At 40.6% G+C, this 19,603-nt stretch overlaps 1 protein-coding gene across 1 annotated transcript; it reads right to left on the minus strand.

Moving 5' to 3' along the window:
- Positions 1 to 1,375: 1,375 nt before the first annotated feature.
- Positions 1,376 to 19,366, minus strand: tonsl (tonsoku-like, DNA repair protein). The gene is made up of 28 exons (XM_086050587.1): positions 19,105 to 19,366; positions 18,887 to 18,982; positions 17,973 to 18,115; positions 17,697 to 17,877; positions 17,474 to 17,603; positions 15,587 to 15,758; positions 15,369 to 15,483; positions 14,267 to 14,418; positions 14,016 to 14,168; positions 13,815 to 13,940; positions 11,719 to 11,917; positions 11,564 to 11,619; positions 11,397 to 11,486; positions 10,331 to 10,403; positions 9,949 to 10,112; positions 9,390 to 9,513; positions 9,108 to 9,325; positions 8,028 to 8,499; positions 7,757 to 7,959; positions 6,844 to 6,938; positions 6,620 to 6,776; positions 6,477 to 6,555; positions 5,470 to 5,777; positions 4,250 to 4,421; positions 3,995 to 4,170; positions 3,786 to 3,859; positions 3,087 to 3,220; positions 1,376 to 2,619 (listed from the first exon to the last, which is right to left on the minus strand). The coding sequence occupies exons 1-28, from the start codon at positions 19,127 to 19,129 to the stop codon at positions 2,420 to 2,422; spliced, it is 4,287 nt and encodes a 1,428-aa protein (XP_085906713.1). The 5' UTR covers positions 19,130 to 19,366; the 3' UTR covers positions 1,376 to 2,419.
- Between the last annotated feature and the right edge of the window lie 237 nt (positions 19,367 to 19,603).

The raw sequence follows: 19,603 nt of genomic DNA on the forward strand, positions 1-19,603 counted from the left end.
ATAGAAATGTGAAGAGCAGGAAACACTTTCATTCCTTTGATAGAATACGACTTGAATATTATTGATAGGGCTCAATATATACATATAGAAAGTGAATGGTATATAACTTCCCCTTATTCAGATAATCTCCACTGTCCAGTTTGTGTACAACTGCAGAAGCAGTCTTGACCATAATTGGTGGGTTTTTTTTTTTGGTATGAATTCATGAATATATGAAACATATTACATGGCTCCAGAGTAACTTTATTTATTTATTTTTACTAGGAGCACAGTGGCCCATAACCTGAAGATTTAGGGGGGGTAACATTGTAAGTCGACTTGCGGAGTCAACTTTCACTGCACTCATTTTTACTACATATCACTTAAAAATGGGCTGAAGTGTGGGGCAGAAGTTTGTCAGCAACAAATATATTCAAGGAGAGTAACTAAAAAAAAAAAAAAAAAAAAAAAATACTGGTCAAATGCAGGTGTGAGTAGATCCAAAATGTACGGTCTGAAATTTTAGGAGCAAAATCCCACCATTTAGGGGCAACCTGGCGCCTTGCATTATATACGAGTTCTGATATAGTTTTAAACATGAAAATGACATCCCATGAAATGAATACAGCTGATCTCTGCTTCATATGTTATTTTGATCCACACTGTGTAACTTTACATTTGCAAGTCATTCATGGCCGACTCCAAGGCTCACTCTGATGACCCAGTCAAGGCAGCGCCGATGGTGGCTTGTTAAGGAGATGAAAACATTGCATATGTGTGTGAACCCCGCGGCTGGTATGTGCGCTGAGCCTCAGCCATGTGTGCAACAGCTGATGGTAAAGCCCGAGTGTGCTCAGGCTGTGTGTGAGTGGCTGTCAAGAGTTTCAGTGCTGCGCCCTGATTGGCCCAGCCTTCTCCTTCTAGGGTTATGCTCAGCAGCAGAGTCACTGATGTGCAAGCCACTGAGGTTACCGAGCCGCTTGGTTGCCAAGATGAGCTCCATATTTGTGCCGCCCACATAACTGATTATTTTCTTTGATGTATAGTGAACCTTATGAGGTAAACTTCTTGCCTCAGGGAGTGACACAAACATTCCCCGAGTGCGCAAACGATATCATTCTTCTGGTTTGCAAACACTGGACTACAACAGCATGCATATACAGTAGAGAAAATGTGTGTACATTTTAGTCATATGAGATGAAGACAGAGATATAAGGACGTTATGTAATAGTGGAAGCTATGTGGCGGCATTGTTTGGTTCTGACACCATCGCCGTTCCTTTCCAAACATGTACAGAAGTTCATTGCAGTGCGACGTGAGCCTCTCATATACTGTACAGCATACATTGTTTATAAGGACATATTTAGAAAACAAGAAAGGTTATACAATTTAACAAGGTGATTCTGCAGAATCACTGTTTACTTTTGCAGTATATCGGACATTTCAACCATATCAACAAATATTATATAAGTTGGAAATTTTTTTACATTTGACACTTTTCTGAATGCTTTCATGACTATTTTTCCCCAAGAGGTGACAAATTGCTTGAATTATTGTTGAGAAATGAGCAGAATCACCTTTAAAATGTTTGCGTATGGCAAGAAGGTGAAGGCAAACACTATTCGCTGTACATTGTCAAAGTCATGGTACCCATTTATACATTGCAAAAGTATGAAACGTATGGACAAATGTCATCAATTTCAACCTGGGGGCACCACATATTTTTTCTGGGGCATTTTTTTGAGAGGTGTTTTTTTATCTGTTTAAATGCATGATGCCAAAATCAACTTGCTATGGCACGGCTACGTTCTGACCTGTTTTCTGAATCTGAGCCGTGATTGGTCGTTAGCTGAGCCCTGAGCAGTTGTGATGTCATTTTCAGCTGACAGAAATGAAAAAATGGCCGCCGCTGAGATGGATAAAAACGGGTGGATTTTGCTGCTCCACAAACGCAATATTAATCAAAATGCTGTGTTTCAACTAGTGGGCCTGCTGGGAACATATTCTTGAAAAAAAATATGTTTGGGGTGATTTCTCCTTTAAGTAAATCATCATTATTTCACTATACTATACAAGGTTTTTGTGGCCTTTTTATTTAGTGGTGTGCTGAGAGTTTGGGAAATACACCATGTGTTAAAGTGAAAGCCACTATTTGGGGAAATCAGCTAAATTGGCATTCCTGGAATGCGTGTTTGCAGTAGGCTTCATGTTGACGTTATACATAAACAAACAAATGATTTCCTTTATAATGACAAACTTGAGCTTCTTTAATTGTTTTCCTCCTTTTTTTTAACTAACATTTATATAAAAAACAATCATGTGAATAAGTTAAACAACATGTAAATAGTCACAGAAAATGGGAATTTTGAAATAAAATGTTGCTGGAGACTTCACTAAATATCTGCCACTGTCTCAGGTCTACAAGCACATTTCACTAAAGTCACGAGGAGGCCGCGATAGAGAGGAAGCACGCTGCTTTTCGGTCTACAAAATAGCCGTGAGGCTGACGACTGGTCCAGCTCTGCTTTAAAGCCTGCCGGTCCAGCTTGTTGAGGCCCTGAGAGCAAAGACGCAGGTCTTGGACCAGCTCTGACAAAGCATCCAGATCCTCGCTGTCCAAAGGCCCAGAGACCTGGCAACCTGAAGGTGGCGCAACAAATGGAATGAAAATGTACATACTGGATGCCCTCTGCTATATATTTTTTTTAATTTGGTATAATCACACAGGAAGGTAGGGTTGCTCGATTATGAAAAAAATATTAATCACGATTACTTTGGTAATAATTGAAATCAGTCACAAACGATCATTTATTTTTTGGTACAAACAAGAAAACGTTTAAATGTAAAAAATATAAAGACACATAAATAATAATAATAAATACATGTAAGTAAGTTCATTTTGGGCCGAACAAAATTTATAAAATTATTTGTTATAAAATAAAAAAAATTGCATAGGTATAAATTCAAATATGAATTCTAAACAAGCAGCGACATAAATGCATAGTAAGAATCGTTTTTTACGATTACGGCAATTTTGTAATCGTGGAGTGTAATAATCGTAATTGTAATTGAATTCCAATTAATTGCACAGCCGGACAAGAAAATACCTTGAAGGTTTAGAAGAGTCAGTGGCCGATGTGCTTCTCGGAGGGCCCCGAGGATGCTGTGGAATCCTACTGAGGTGATGGACGGGTTTCCTGACAGGTCCAAATTCACTATGTTGGGACATATAGGGAGACACCTAAAAACAGAAAGATGACAACAAGACAATTTCGACAAAGACTACGTAGAAGTACATACATCTTTACTTACTCTCACATGGTATCTTCAGCCTAAAGGAAGTCAACTTTAAAAGGGATCTATTACGGAAAATGTACTTTATAATTCTTGTATAAAAATACAGCGAGTATTACCGTGACTTATGAGTTTAATTCATTCCTTGACGAACCTCATAGCTCAATTTTTGGCGAACAGTTCAGGGTGTACCCCGCCATCCCGTGACCCGAAGTGATGACAAGTGCTATACAAAATGGATTGATATATTTGATAGGATAGCCAGTAACACAATTTACATAGTAATCAGATATTTCACAACGGAAATAATGCAATGTCCCATTTATCCATCCATGTCCGCTTACCCTCATTAGGGTCGCAGTGTGGTGGAGCCTATTCCAGCTGACTTTAGCCAAGAGGCTGGATACACCCTGGAGTGATCGCCAGCCAATCGTAGATATTGTAATGTTAGTTTGTGGTATGTGTAAGAATTATAATTAAAAAAAAAAAAAAAACATGTGTTATCACCAAACCTGGCCAAGGTGGCTGCACTGCTGTCTGTTAAACCATTCGCCGCCAGATTGAGGTGGGTTAGTGAACAGTTATCCTAAGGAGAAAAAAATGCTTTTAAGATGTGCATGGAGATAACTGTTTCAATAACAAATCTAAATGAACCAGTTTAGATTTTTGGTCCATTCATGGTATAGGTCCATTTATTGTTAGGGCTCGCGAGTGCATGTACCTGCGACAGGAGGACGGTAAGGTGCTCCAGCGCCGGGTAATCAGTGGTGCCCCTGCGCACAGCCGACAGGTCCAAGTGTGTGAGCGTGTGTATTGGCAGCGTTTTCAGCACTTGCTCAAATCCAGTGGAGCCCAGCGCATTGTGGGAAAGACACACTGACTTCAGGTGGCCCGTTCCTGGGGGTTTAAAAAATATGAATACAGTTATTTACTGTGGAGACAGCCTTGTATTAATTGACAGGGCAAATGTTGCCACCTGTCAGGGCGCTGGCGAGCAGCAAGCGATGCTGCTGCAGAAAGCGAGATGTCAAGCCGCAGCTGCGTAGAGACAGCTCAGCCAGGAGCGGGCAGGCGGATAGCAGTGAGGACAGAGACTCTGATATATTGTCACCCAGCGGGTTCAGGCTGAGGTTCAACTCCTTCAGACACTAGCAGGAAACAAAAGGAACAATGATGTGAGACACATGGGAGAAGAAGAGTCAAAAGTTTCCAACATGTCGACTGCTCTTGTAATGTATATATTATCTCTAGTAAAGTTCAGCGTGGTTGCCTTTTTTCCTTTCTTGTCATATGGAAAAATGTCAAAATGATTCCCTCATGTTGTCTGTTGCTTGACATTAAAGTCGCTATTTGGAAAAATTCTCACTAGAGGTGTCATAAAAGTCACTAAATTTAATTTGGCAACACTGACTGTACTTTTGTAAACTAGCGCCATCTGTTCGCAACCATGTTGTTAGTGGAAATTGAGCATCTCAGGAGGCAAAAAAAAAAAAAGCAGACAAAATAAATGTCCTGAAAAACTCAATGCAAGCGATTTTTTAGCTCAGTCAATTTGGCCTAAAGTCCAGCAAATATCGCAGGAGTTCTGATAGCCCTGTATAATTGGTACGATAGCTCATAATGTTCTGAACTCCTGTTTCCTGTTGTCAGAGCAGAATAATGCTGCCTGTATGCATTGCTGGCTGTAGTTAAGATTCCCAAAGCTGATGTTCGCATTCTACAAACAGCAAACCACTCACATGCACACAATCAAAACTGACCATGATTAGATTTGTCAAGGACAAAACCCTTTACTTAGTTACTCTTTAAGCAGCGTCAGTTGAACTTGCAAAAAGTGGTTTAATTGAAACTAAAATGTCCTGGAAAAATATGGCTCAAATTTTAAACAAAACATGGAGTTCCAACCATTATCATGTGGATCTTGAGACTTTACCTTAAAGCATCTAAAATTTACTTAAGAGTGTTTTCTTTTTCTTCGAATTTTGTGGTGTCAACATTAGTGAGAGTGAAGAGGCAAACTGTGGCAACCATGGAACTTAATTAAATATCAATTGATTACTGCAGCAATATCTCTAACTCCAGCGTCACAGAATAGACTGCATTCAACTTGGAGGTTTCATTGTATATTTGTTCAAAAAAAAAAACCGTTTGTTTGCTAATAATCTGGATCAGAGCAGTTCCAGAAATGCGACTTACTGGAAATGCAGGTTGGCTTAGTCCCACTACGGTTTTCGCTGCTTTCTCAAGCCCCTCTCCTGTGACCTGATTGGCCGAAATGTCCAGCACACAGAGTTGAGGCATGGTGGCGGCGGCGGTGACCAGCTCGGCGAGGAGGTTGTCGTCAAGGCGGTTGCCTGACATGCGCAGCTCGGTGAGGTTGGCCTGCAGTTTGAGGGCACGGAGGAGGGCGGCGAGGGAGGACGCGCCCAAGCCGAGTCCGCACACCAACACGGAGGAGCTTCCGTCCTGCACCTCGCACAGCCGGCTGACACGCCTCTTTTCCTCTACATGGACACACACACAGGGTATGGTATTTTTTTTGCTAACAATTTCAAATCGTTCCCAGGTGTCTTAATCACATTTTGTTGACATTTTTTTGTCAAAATAGCCCAAGGACCAATGAATATAGAACAGTAAACACAAAATATTGTGTCTTGCCGAAAACTGGCCCCTTTCTGCTTCATACTGCTGTTGCGCCAATGGCAAGTCCTGCTTTAATTACCATGACGACTAAGGACAGATTGACACACAAGGATTTATAAAAAAATAAAAAAACATCTCAGGGGAGAAAAAAAAAAAAAAAAATCAGTCATTTAACGGTTTTGATCATACTGTGTGTGGAGTGCTGTGTGGAGATTAGCGGATAATGATTCTCTTCCCCCAACGATCTAGAATCTAGTCTTCTAAAACAGAAATCTTGCATGATCAACATACGAGAGGATGCAATGATGGTGGTCTTGTGACTACTTTTAGACTATTTACAGAAAAATCCCAAACTAAAAGGATGATGATGCAGGCTGAATGTTCTGTAAATGGAAAAACGTAATGAAATGGGGAGAAAAATGGGTAGACGTTTAAAAAGATTTACCTGAACGGACCCAACTATTTGTATACGAGCAATTAAAAGTCAACTTTCCATAATATGTGCCTTTGAAAGCTGCTGGGTGAATTAGGAGATCTGCATGTGTGTGTTGGTTGCTCACCCACTGCCAGGCTGATGCACGCCTTCTTGTAGCGCTCCTGCAGAGGGGGGAGGTCCCAAGACGACACCTCAGCCAACACCTGCAACATCAGTCTTGCTCGGAATTCATGTTGTCGGGAACAAAGACGTTCATGCGGTCCAAACCTCCTCGTTGGTGTGCAGGATGGTCAACAGGAGGTCGTGCGAGGACAGCAGAGCGCCGTCTTTCTGCAGCGACAGGCGAGGCAGCAAGCCACACTTCTGGTAGTAACGCTGCGCTGCCTGGTCACAGAGCCACGAAACCGTGCAAGATTCTGCCTCGCTGCGGTAGACGACAGATTAATAACATCACACAAACTCAATGAAATGTTTTCGCTGTGTCAACAAACCTTTGCGGAACTGGGATGAGGAAGATGTCGTCCTGAACTCTGACCCTCATCCTTATTGGTGGAGGCAGTGACATAGGGGTGGAAGCAGCTGGCCCCTGAATCAGAGGCGGAAAGGACACACAATTAAAATTAAATTAACTCATTCATTGATAGACATTTTTCAGACACTCTTTTACAGAAAACGTTTGAAAAAATTTGAAGAAAATATAAATAAGTTCCTGGGATTGATTGGCTGGAATGTGAAAAGACAAAGATGTCAATTGCAGTGAATAAGTTTAAAAATGTGTATAGAATGTTCACTACTGGACACTTGAATAAGTCTTTTAGGTCACATCTGCACAATCTAATGGTGTGTATATAACTTCATAATAATGCAACAATGTATTCATTAATTGGCTTTCACATGCTCGTCAATATTTTGGTTTCCTTACATGGCGTATGTTAGTGTAAGTGAATGTTATTTATGATCTTCTATGAAATATTGCTAAATTAGACGGATGTTTGGTGCAAACTATGTAAGCAAAAACACATTTTCTGTTAAAACAAACATTAAATCAATTCCCGTGCAAAGTGACAAAAATAAATGCCCACTCCGCTTCTCAGTCGCCCAACTGCACACACTGTAGGTGTAATTGCAAGTGTGAATGATTGTTCATATGTGCCTTGCAATGGTTGGTTCCAGCTCACCCACAACCTTAACGAGGACAAGCGTTATAGAAAATGGATGCATGCATAAAAAACACTGTTAAATTAACGTGTCAATCAAAACTGAGCATTATTATTTTGAAAAAACGTACGAAATAGCTATGATATTGTATTGTGCAAGTGTACTTAATGTCTTGACTGGTCAATGGCAAATAAATAACATTTGTCTCAGAATGTAGACAAAAAGACACTTGTTTTGTTCCCTGACCTGCATGTGTATTGGATGAGGTGGCGGAGGAGTCTCTGGTCTCGTCTCGTCATCTGTCAGGGTGGGGCTATGTGACCTGTTGACTTCTCGTCTGCCCAAACGGACCATGCCAGCCATCTGAGTCATTTTCACTTGCTGAGGCTTTACCGAGCTGTTCCTTTTCACAGAGGGCCCCCTGGTGCTGGATGACGGAAGTGTAGAACCTGAGAGCATACAAATATTGTAGAAACTGCGGACAAAATAAAGAGATTAAAGGTTTCCGAGTTCTCACTCCTGTAAGACATCTGAGGGTTTGGCGCTCTCGTAGGTGTGGATGATGCTTTGTCCTCTCTTGCTTCGTTCTGCTCAACTCGAAACCTCTTCTTTCTGGGCTGACTTTCCACCAAATCATTCTCCAGCCAACAATCACCCTGATAGTCCTCCTCGGGAACGAGAGCAGATTTGCTGCTGGATGGTAAGCCAGGCATGATGGGGAAGTGAGATTGTTTTGAGCGGCCTTGCAGGAGGGTTTTAGCGCTTCCCAACCCTCGGATGGCGGTGTGGTAATCGTCCTTTGTGAAGACGAAAGGAGGAGGTGGCTCATGCTCACTTTCCCTGGCGGAGTTGGAGACTAAATCTGCGTCTTTATTTGGAGTTGGAACTTTTTGACAATGAGCTGCTGGGACTGAGAGTCTTTGGCGGACCGGATGTAGGGGACTAACAGGGCTCTCGGAGTCACTGTCATCTGAAGAGCTGCTCTTATTCTGAAAATAAAACAAATGCTTATTTACTGAAATACCAAATGTTTCTTCACGACGCATATTATATTGGAGACGCATGCATGAGAGGGTAGGATGAGACAAAGTAGTAAATAACTCACATTGTGTAAGTATGAAAGGTACTTTATAAGCATTACAATGGACATGAACTGCGTCCTAGTAATGTTATTGTTCATTGATAGAATTCAAAAGTGTAGAAAAAAATTCCAAGGCATTAAAGCAGAAGTCAACCCAAACATATTTTTTTCAAGAATATGTTCAATGCAAGCCTATATGTTGAAACAAGGCATTCTGATGAATATTGCGTTTGTGTTATAAGAGTTAGTCCACCCGTTTTAAGCCATCTGTGGGGGCGGCCATTTTGTCACTTCTGTCGACCGAAAATGACATGACAATGACAAAATATTTGAAATTATTTTTCTTGGTCTTGGAAAAATAAAATCACAAAAACTTGGCATTCGAACATGGGTCCGTATATTTTATATACACTGTAAAAACAAAAATTGCTCAAATTTGACTTTGGACAAATTGAGGCACGGTGTTGATTAAGCATAATAGTATATCAATACACTAACTATAACTACAGTAATTACCCCATAAAGAAGAGCGGCTTCTGTCCCTCTGGCTCGGAGCCGCTTCTTGAGGCTAGGATAAGCATTCGGCTCTAGCCAATTGCTGCTCTTAGGCCAGTCTTGGCTGGGGACACGGCCCCCTCCAGAGAACGAAAGTGGCTCAGAGTTTTCGGCATCGAACAGCTGGCTGTCCTGCAGAGCATCAAAAGGTTTGGGAGGGGGAGCAGTGACGGCGGGCACTGTGGAGGGTAGGGAAATTAGATCTTATTTGAGAGAATGTTTACAGTGCAAAAGATTTATTACCTCCTCCTGTAAGCGCCTTCTTCAAGAGTCGCTCTGTAGCTGCACACTCTTGCTTGGCCTCATGGTCCAGCTCCTTTTTGTATGTCCTCTGCCATTGACGGAGGGTGTCCATTGCAGTCTCACCCTGACAGACATAACATACTGTACATCATGAGACTGAAACACACTTTAAAAAAAAAAAATTAAAAAAAGACTAAAAAATAAAAAGAATAACTGCAAAAATTTCCAAGATATGACCGACTTCCTCATGCTTTGTCATTAAAGTTAAGTTTTTTTTGTTTTTTTTAACTATTAAAAGGGATTAACAATTTAATGACAGTTAAAAATGTTGCTTAAATTTGCCTGGGCAGTTAGAAAAGCAAAGACATTTTGAGCATAGACGAGAAAAACTGATTGCGACCATTAAAACTCTTTGCGAATGTCTAGTGAACGTCTTTGCAACTTTAAACGAACCCTGATGAAGAAGCAACATTCGCTGCTTGCGCAAACATTCACAAATCTTCTCCGGTCAGCGAGATACACACTGTAACACTAACACAACACACGCACGCACGCATACCTTAGCGTTGCGGAGGTTGATGGAGGCCCCTCGTTCCACCAGGAGTCTGGCCACCGGGAAGTTGCCACAGGTCAGGGCGTCGTGGAGAGGAGTCACGCCATCACATAAGTTGCCACCCTGGTCGTTTATGTTGGCACCTCGGTCCAACAGCACGACCACGATGTCTGGATGGGAATGAATGAATGGGGGGGGGGGGGGGGGCAGAGAGAGAGAGAGAGAGAGACAGAGGCAGAGAGAGACAGAGAGAGAGAGACAGACAGACATAGAGACAGAGAGAGAGAGACAGACAGAGAGAGACAGACAGAGAGCGAGAGCGAGAGAGAGATGGTATTATTTCAAAGAAACATACTGTACAGCAGTTTAATGAGTTTAAATCAGTTACCATAGTGACCATGGTTGCAGGCCTCATGCAGGGGAGTCCAGCCGCAATAGTCTCTGGGGTTCACTGGGTGGCCCTGACAGCATAAGCATACAGGCTTTCGCAAATAGTACCTCCATTAAAGCAAAGTACAAAAAACAACAACATTTATAATGTAGGGATGGAACAGTTCACAAAATCCGCAGTTCGGGTCGTATCTCGGTTTTGAGCTCACCGTTTTCGGTTCGGTATGCGTTGACTCTTAGAAAAAGCAATTATGTTTTAGATAGGTAGGTTAAAAGTGAACGCATATGTTCATGGTATTATTATTATTATTATTATTACTATTATTGTATTATTATTTAAATTATTATTATCTATTTCTAAATAAGTCTGGCTCCCTGCAAATAAATCAGCTTCGTGTTCAACTTATATAAACCCAAATTTCACACCAAGTAAATAAATTTGTGAGTGAGACAAAATCAATATACCAGTATGCATACTTTTATACAAGGCTCGAAATAACTTTTTTTCCCTTTGAGGAGCATTTTTGCTAATCAATCCTTCCAGTTGCTCAGGGATCAGGTAACGACCAATTACAGCTCACCTGTTTTCTGAAGCTGAGCCATGATTGGTTGTTATCCGAGCCCTAAGCAACCGTGATGTCATTTTTAGTCAACAAAAGTGACAAAATGGCCGCTTGCTGAGTTGGCTAAAAATGGGTGAATTTTGCTGCTTAACTCATTCCACAAACACAATATTAGAATATTGATCAGAATGCTGTGTTTTAACTAGCGGGCCTACATAGAACATATTCTTGAAAAAAATGTTTGGGTGTTGTCTGTTGTTTTGACTTCCTCTTTAAATAATTCATTTTAATATTATCAATTTATGGAAAATATATTACAGTATAAATAAAGGCGTCCCTCGTATAAATGCCTGGTAGTCTGGTTTATACACTGTACAAGGCAATTATGAGTGCAGCTTGCCAGATCTTTTTTTTTTTTTTTTTTGGATTACTAAGACATTGCTATGGCTGTATTAATGGAAATTGGAGCTTTTATGTGTTTAAATCTTATCTTTGACTCACCTGTTCCACCAGATACTGGACTTGCTTCAAGTTGCCATCTATGCACGCCCTGTGGAGGGATGTCTCACCCTTCTCATTCCTCTTGTTCCACTGCAGAAAGAAGCAGTGTGGCAAAAATGTATCACTGAAGTTGTGAGAGAGAAATAATATTTCTCCCGCCCTCTCACCCGTCCTGCTTTCCTCCTTCCAGACACCATTTTGTCATATCCCTCCAGGTCGTCATCTAGAAACAATTAATTAATTAATTAAGGGTTCAACTTGAGAGCCAATGCATGGTATGGACGCTTTGAGTAAAAAAAAAAAAAAAAATGAACAGACCAACCTGAGTCTGAGAGAACAACATCACTATCATCCAGAGGTTCACTGTAGTCCATCTCCTCCTCTACCTCCTCTTCTCCATCGCTGCCATCTGGACTCCATCCTTTGGAGGCACACAGCTCCAACAGTTTTGCTTCAGTGTCGTTGGCGTCTGATGAGCCCTTTCGCCTCTGCGCTGCCAACCAAAGCCTCAAAACGCGCTTCTGTAGGGGAGAAAAACCTGAGCTGACTACCGCATATGTGCACTCACTGACCACGATATTACACAGGTACACGTGCACAAAGCAAGAGCCATATAAAAAAATGCCTTTACAGATTTATTATTTGAAGCCCTCAGAGAGGTATTCATTGAACAATGTCTATTATTACGGTAGATTGGTACATTGCATTGTGAGGAGAGCTCTCCCTCCACCCATTCTCTACAACTCCTGTCCAAATTAAGGTTGTGAGTAAGCTCGAGCCTATCCCAGCTGATCTCGGGCAAGACAGAGGTGGTGGACTGGTCGCCAGGCAATTGCAGGCCAGATCATTTCAAACATTCAAACTCACGTTCACTCCTGGATAATTTAGAGTCTCCAATTTCCGTCACCTAACTTGCATGTTTATGAAATGTGGGACGAAGCCAGAATACCGGTACCTGCAGGATTCCACACAAGCAAAGGGAGAACATGCAAACTCCACACGAGATTTGAACTCAGAGCCTCGCGACTGTTAGGCAGACGTGATAACCACGAGTGTTCCACGCTGCCCGTAGCTAAACATAATCACCAAAATATCAGATGCAGTTACTGATAAGCTGAGTGTTGAATGTTTCCAACGAAAAGCCGCAAAGGCGTATGATTCTGATGTAACAGCTGTCTGCTACCATGGCAACACAGATCCTAAACTGCAGTTAGCTTGGGGGTGGGTGAGAAGTCTTTTTCTGGAACTGGACTCATCCTGGTTTAGTTTAAAAAGTTAAATGGATGGGCATAATAACTGCGCTAAGAATCAATAGCGAGTGGAATTCAAGGCTAAAAATAAGAGGGCTATCAAAATTTGTAACTCCTTTAAAAACATTGGAATAGCAATACCATGAACAGCTGTTTATGTGTCGTGTTATGAATATGAACCTAGCTCTCTGGTCAAGACGCCCAGTGACCACTATTTGAGTTCGGCTCCTACACAGCTACTTTACAGTGAAACTGTTAATGCACCTTTTTACATTCTTGTGGAGGGCGTGGTCTCCGTTAATCATGGCTACCGTCAAATTTGTGGCTTACATACAAGTACAGAATAAGTTAAGTCGTATTGTTCCGGATTTTAAAAAAACGTAATATTAAATATTGAATTTGAGACTGATGACCTTCGTCATCAATGCACAAGCCACTAATGATCACATTTGGGCTGGCTCGGTCCGGCGCTATAATTTGTCATTTGGGGGACCAAGGCAAATAGACGGAGCACACACGCTCCCCTGTACTTAAACCCCAACTGTCCCGCAGTAATATCCTTGATATCATTTTTAAAATATGCAAATTTAGACAAATTGTTCTGGAAGTGAGTTTCCGTTAGTTGGCATCTCTGAAATGGTTTATTTCTTATTTTGTCTTTTGAATTCATTATTGCTCTTTAACCAAGCAAAAATATGCTTTATCCAAATACTGGATTATTCATTATAATTTTCAATATAAGATACTCGAGTGCTAAAATATTTCTTAGCTGCAGCCCTACATTTAACACCCCCGTTACATTGTTGTATTTTATTTTTTAATAAAATCCTTGCTTCAGGTACCTGTTATTAACCACAAAAGAAATTGCTCCTTAAATTTAGTAAATTGCTCCTCAAATAAAGTCATTGAATAGCAAAACTGCTCCTCAAAGAAAAACACATTATGTCAAGCTTTGCGAATTAACTGTTGAAAATCATGTCCAGGACATGATTAATCAACAATTAATTCAGGGCACAATGGGCACATAGGGTGAAATGCTTGACTGCAACCATTTGATCAGTCTCAAATGTTTTGTGATCCTAAAATGAATAACATGACGTCAGTGTCGGGACGTTAAGAACCTTCTGAGATTCTCCCATCCCATCGCTCCCATCAGAGGCCTTCTCACCTGTAGCCTGGCCTGCCCACACATCTGAGCGCAGTCAAGTGCTGCATTGTAGCTGCTGTCCTGATCCTCGGGAGCACCGCCACACTCCTCCTGGGCCGCTGCGATGTTTAGCCAAGTGCTACATTCCTGACACACACACACAGACATTCGGGTTGACGTGCAAATGGCACGTTTTTCCCCATCATTCGCAAATTGGATTACCTCTGCCGGGCTGCCGTCCCGTAGCACCAGCTCTTGCTTATAGTGCTGCACGGCCTCGCTGTGCCGCCGCAGGTCAATAAAGGTGGCGGCCAGAGACACGTGGATGACCGCCAACTCGCGTGCGGGCTTCCCCAATGCCTCAGCTCCTTTAAGCTAATCCGGATGGATAAACGGCATTAATTCACAAAACGCATTCATAGATTACATTTAAAATGTAACTAACTAAAACACACACGCAAAATAAAAATCACCTGAGCTTGATATGCATCCAGGGCTTTGTTGAAGCAGCCGACCTTGCAGTAGAGATCTCCGAGTTGCTCTGACAGCCCAATGGCCTCATGGGAGCTCAGGTTTCTGGCTTGATTCTCCCCCAACTCCTCTTCCAGTTTACAGCCCCGGTCGGCTATGGAATTGATTTAAAAAAAAAAAAAAAAAAAATTGTCATATAACAATAGATAAAACGGAAAATAGAGGAACATCAGGATTACACGCACAAAAAAATAAATAAAAGATTTCCACGAAACTCTTAAGAGAGGTCGTGCATGGGCCAAGGAAGATGAGTGTATATCTTAGTGAGAATGTGGAAAGGTACTGATGCCAGTAAACATTTTATTTTATTTACATTTTTCACATCACATGTACACATTTGCTATACTAATATTAATACTATTTCATCAATAGAACAGTCTGTCCCCCCAAAACCTCCAGTATCATTACGAGACCACCCATTTGTTTATCATAGTCTATGCACTAGTAACATGGGCTGGACATTTGAGTCAACAGCAACACCCCCCGCCCCCCATGGTAATTCTTACTAGCTCGTCAATAGGATTTTCCATTGTAAGCTAGCAATAGGCTAGCGAAGTCTCTAAAACAACGTACGCATTGTATTTAAATATACAATGTTTGTATTTATTTTTTTGCATGTTTAATTTTACAGGAAACTCATAATACGGTGTCATTAAACATCTTAAACCACACTCAGGGAGAGGAAAACATATTGAACACACTTGTTGCAAGCAAGGCAAGAACTTGCATACACACACAGGACCATCAGCCATATTAATAGTTTTTCTTTTGTTTTTAAGATCAAGGCAAGCCAAGATTGAAATCCCAATTAAATTTCAATTAATTGCCCAGACTTATTCCTTTGTAACTATCACTTTTCGAGTTGATTTCATTTTTAACAAGTGGGAATTAGTTTTCTGAAGATTAGAATCTTCCACGGAAGCCACACAGTTACATACACATAGCATTTCTAAAACAAACAATCTAGTTGCTTAATGCTTTTACACATCCCTATTAAAAATAAATGTGGAGTATATAAAAAAAAAAGCAAGTAAGTACTTTTACCATATTTAAACATTTTCTTCACCGCCTGCTTGTCCTGTTGCTGCTGGGAACCCAACAACAGAGCTTTTTTAAGGGATCGTCTCGCGGCTACGAAGTCACCTAATGAAAGCTGGACCTGAATGTATTAAAAAAAAATTATAATAATAAAAAAGGTCATAAAATTGATTGTTTCATTTTAGCCTCCATCTTTCAACCCCTTTTCTAGAGCAAGTTGTCACCTTGCCGATGCAGTGGAAGCACTCGCTTTCGCTAAACTTGTCCTTCATCTTTCGGGCGCATTCTTTGGCTTGCTCGAGACAGCGCACGGAGTTGGAGTGATGGCCGTTGCGGAAGAAGATGTTGCCCAGGTTGTAATTGGCCCGATAGAGATCCTCAAGCAGCCCACTCTTCCTTTTTTGAGAGCATATGAGAAGAGAGTTAACAGCAAACAAAGGAAGGCAAAGAGACCGAGGTCAGAGTCGAATGTACAGAGGACTCTCAGACAGCTCTGTGAAATTCAGCCTACAATATATTGGAAAATATAAAATACCCGTCCATTTTCTGAACGGCTTATCCTCAAACAATCAAATAAAAAACAGTAAGCAGTTCAACAAAGTTATCAGCAATAAGATGAGGAGCAAAACTATAACAATACTGACAAAACTACAAATAAAAAGGAGCTTTTTGCAGAAAGGGTGTACTGCACTCCTTAAGTATGCAATTTCCTTTATTTTTTTTTCAGTTTGACTATTAACAGCAGTTACTTGAATCACCCATTTTTGCATGTACAGTACATGACAATTATGCAAGCAAGTGGTTTAAAAACATCACCAACTATTTAAAAATGTCCCCTTTGGCACAGATTTCCATTTTTATTTCTAAATGAGTCAAATCATAACCTAGGGAAATAATCACCTGAATCCTCTGTTCTTATACTTATGAATTTGTATTTGTTTGTATGCAACCACAATGTAGCTTCCTATCATTTCAAAGTTCTCACGCCTTTCAATACGTAAGTGGATGAAAAAGAGTTGTGCAGTTTTTTCCTGTGTACAGCACTGTAAGCACCGTGGGAAACAGCAAAAAATGCACCGCAGTGAACGTTTCCATCAAACAAGATGCGGCAGCAATCAACGAAGGATAACCTTTCTCTTTTACTTCCCTGAACGTCTTGGCTGCTATGACAAAGAAACAACTTTTATTTGCGAGAAGACTGAGGGCACCAAGAGAACAAAGCTAAGGCACAGCAATAGCTAATGTTAGCATGTGTATTTATTTTTGTAATTTCTAACTGCATATTCAAATGTAAGAATAATGCAACTATGGCGAAATTGACTAAAGAATAACCAGACACGGATAACGGCTTGATGGACCCGTTGAAAAAGAAAAAAAATGTGATGGTGCAAATTTAAGAGGAAACATTTATGGGCACTTTCCTTTCCTATCCGAACAAGATGATCTGAAAGTACTTGGAGGAAAGGTTGTTCGAATTTTAAAAATGCTTCGGAAAGGTGCCTCCATGCAAACTTGAACCCACCTCCAGCATTGGTTACTCCAGACCAACCTTTATGAAAGTATTTCACACCAAATAACTTATAGCAGGCAGCAATATTTTTATGAATAGGCCATTGACAAAGTTTACCAACTTGACAAGAAGATGCTCGAGAGAACAGAAGCAAGCAAGAAAACACCGATGGGGAAGAAGTGACGTGAGTAAGTTACGGTTATGCTACAAAATAATAATTTATCATTTAAGATTAAAAAAAACATCAGAAAATTTATCATGGCCCAGAATTTACGCCATAAGAAAATAAGATGCTACCTTTGCATTGACAGTAAGAAAAACTAATGGGGGATGTGAATTTCCACACCAGATAAGAGATTCTAACTGTTGGCAACTCATTGAAAAAAAATACAAAAAGCGCTGCATGCGTGATGCCGTCAGATAGTGGAATCAAATTCATTTTAACAGTCCTTTCTTTGCCCAATTTTGAAAGAAAACAACTTTTCTTTCATCTCGCCTTGACACGATGACATATTCAACAAAGGATGGGGAAAGGTGCAATAAAGGTTAGGCGGGTTAACTTTCAGAAGAGGCGCTTGGTATTTCATTGGGCATCTCTTACTCTGCAATGAAGACACTGCGACGAATGAACTTGCTGCAGCGTTCGGGCTCTCCCAGGTGGTCACAAACCAAACCAAGATTGAGGAAAAGTCGAGCCTTCATTTCATGAATCTCACGCTCTGGCACCGTCCCTTGAAAAGACACACAGGGGCAGAAACAGGATGAATTGACATTATTATTATAGTTATACATGAAAGGGGCAGAGAGCAGCAGTTGGTTCACACCTTGAAGATCATCTACAATGGTAAGGCTCTTTCTGAAGGCATCTTCTGCTTGTTCGAGACTTTTCCTCGATTGGTCGGATTCGAAGCAGAAAAGGTAAGTCCGACCTATTGTGGCGAGCGCCCGTTGCTCCTCAGTGTGATCTTTGACAGAGCGAGCCAAGTCAAGGTGAAGGCGCTGATGCTAAACAAGACAAAGATGCACACAACACATTTAAATAAAGTATAAAGAGTTTCTGTTTGCAAATTAATATTCATATATACTGTAGATTAACTCACTTTAAGTGCAGTCTCAATGTTCCCCAGCTCTGCATAGCATTCTCCTATCTTACGATTGGCCACGGCTCGTCCAATTACGTCATTTAACACCTCAGACAGTGACAACTCCTGCTGGTGTTCTTCAATGGCAGCTTCATAGTCACCTTGACAAAAGAACCGCCATAAAATCCACCAAAAACAAAAGTACTGATGTTTCGCAAAAGGGACAAAAAAAAATGTATGGACAATTTTCTTCCTATAAACTGATTTAAGCTTGAAAACCATCCCAAAAATTTCCAAAGTAGCACATACCATTTGTGCGTGTGTGGGATGGTTCTCTGTGGGGTGAGGCAAAATATACGGCATATAGTTGTGGGGAAAAAGTCAGGCATAAATAATTACCTATACACACGTAATTATTTATTTGTATTGCTATAAAAATAATTACTACATAATATTAATGTTTTAAATGTATCTTTATTCAAAATAACCAATTTAGCAATGAATTAAGTGAATATGTTAGAATGTTATATTTGTTACAATAATGATAGCAAATAATTTATATAAAAAAACAACAACAACAAAACCCTAGAAAATAATTCACAACCCTACCAAATTTACAAGAATTACGGGGTTACGCTGTAGCTGCCTCACGCAACAAAGGCGGATGATATTATTATTATTATCCTTATTAACTTCTTAGCTTTATATATTACCTTTCAAGTGATTCCGCCATGCATTTTTTAACTGATACATTTTATCTTTGCATTTATTTACTGTTCGATTATACATCATGTCAATTACATAATCAGAAAGATAGAAACAGCAGCATGATGATGTGGCGTTGTCGACGGTTTAACTGAGACGTGACTTTTCCACCCATAATAGTGTATTTTATCCTTGAAGCAAAGAAGAAGTAGAAGTAGAGCACTTACCGTTTCTTGATAGCAGCTCTCCAAGCTGATTGCAGATGTTGGCCTCTTCTCTTATGTTGTTGTTGTTTTGGGCTTTGCATTTCGCTTTCTCCAGCACTGCAAAAGAACAATCGCCGCCAAACAACAACATCATCAAGGACGTAACAACCACAGTAAACAATCGACAATCGCGGCGAGGTGAGACTGCAAACCAGCAGCTCGATCAACGGAACACTTACACTTTTTCTCCCGTGAAAAGCTCATCCTGAAGTTCAAGCAATGTTAGCCACTTGCTAACTTGCTAGCAAATGACTGAAGCGCGCTCAGCTGAATGTATTGCGTCAAAAAAAATAATACTGACTGACACTTTTAAGCGTAAATTTCATTAGAACACATCGTTACGGGTAGGTTACGCAGCCGATCATATACTCATACCGATGATAATAAACATCACCCTTTTAGACGAATATGGCTTGCCTCTCTGTTATGGAAGTTTACAAAAAGCCCCGCCAGCGCTCTGCCAGCCAATCACATTAATTTAGTTAGCCCCTTTCTATGACTGTCAGGTTAAATGTCTTTTAACCTACTCATATGAAGAATAATGTTTTCAAATCCACTTAATTTGAATACCAAATGTTTGGCGTGAGAATGATTTTATGTGGTAACTTTACTATAGGTGTAAAATAGTTATAAAACATGCCTGTGAGTCTAAAATATGAGACAAATTTAAACGAACTG

The sequence above is a fragment of the Filicampus tigris genome, chromosome 13 (assembly GCF_054856515.1).
Source record: "Filicampus tigris isolate MCC_2025a chromosome 13, RoL_Ftig_1.0, whole genome shotgun sequence".
NCBI lineage: Eukaryota > Metazoa > Chordata > Actinopteri > Syngnathiformes > Syngnathidae > Filicampus > Filicampus tigris.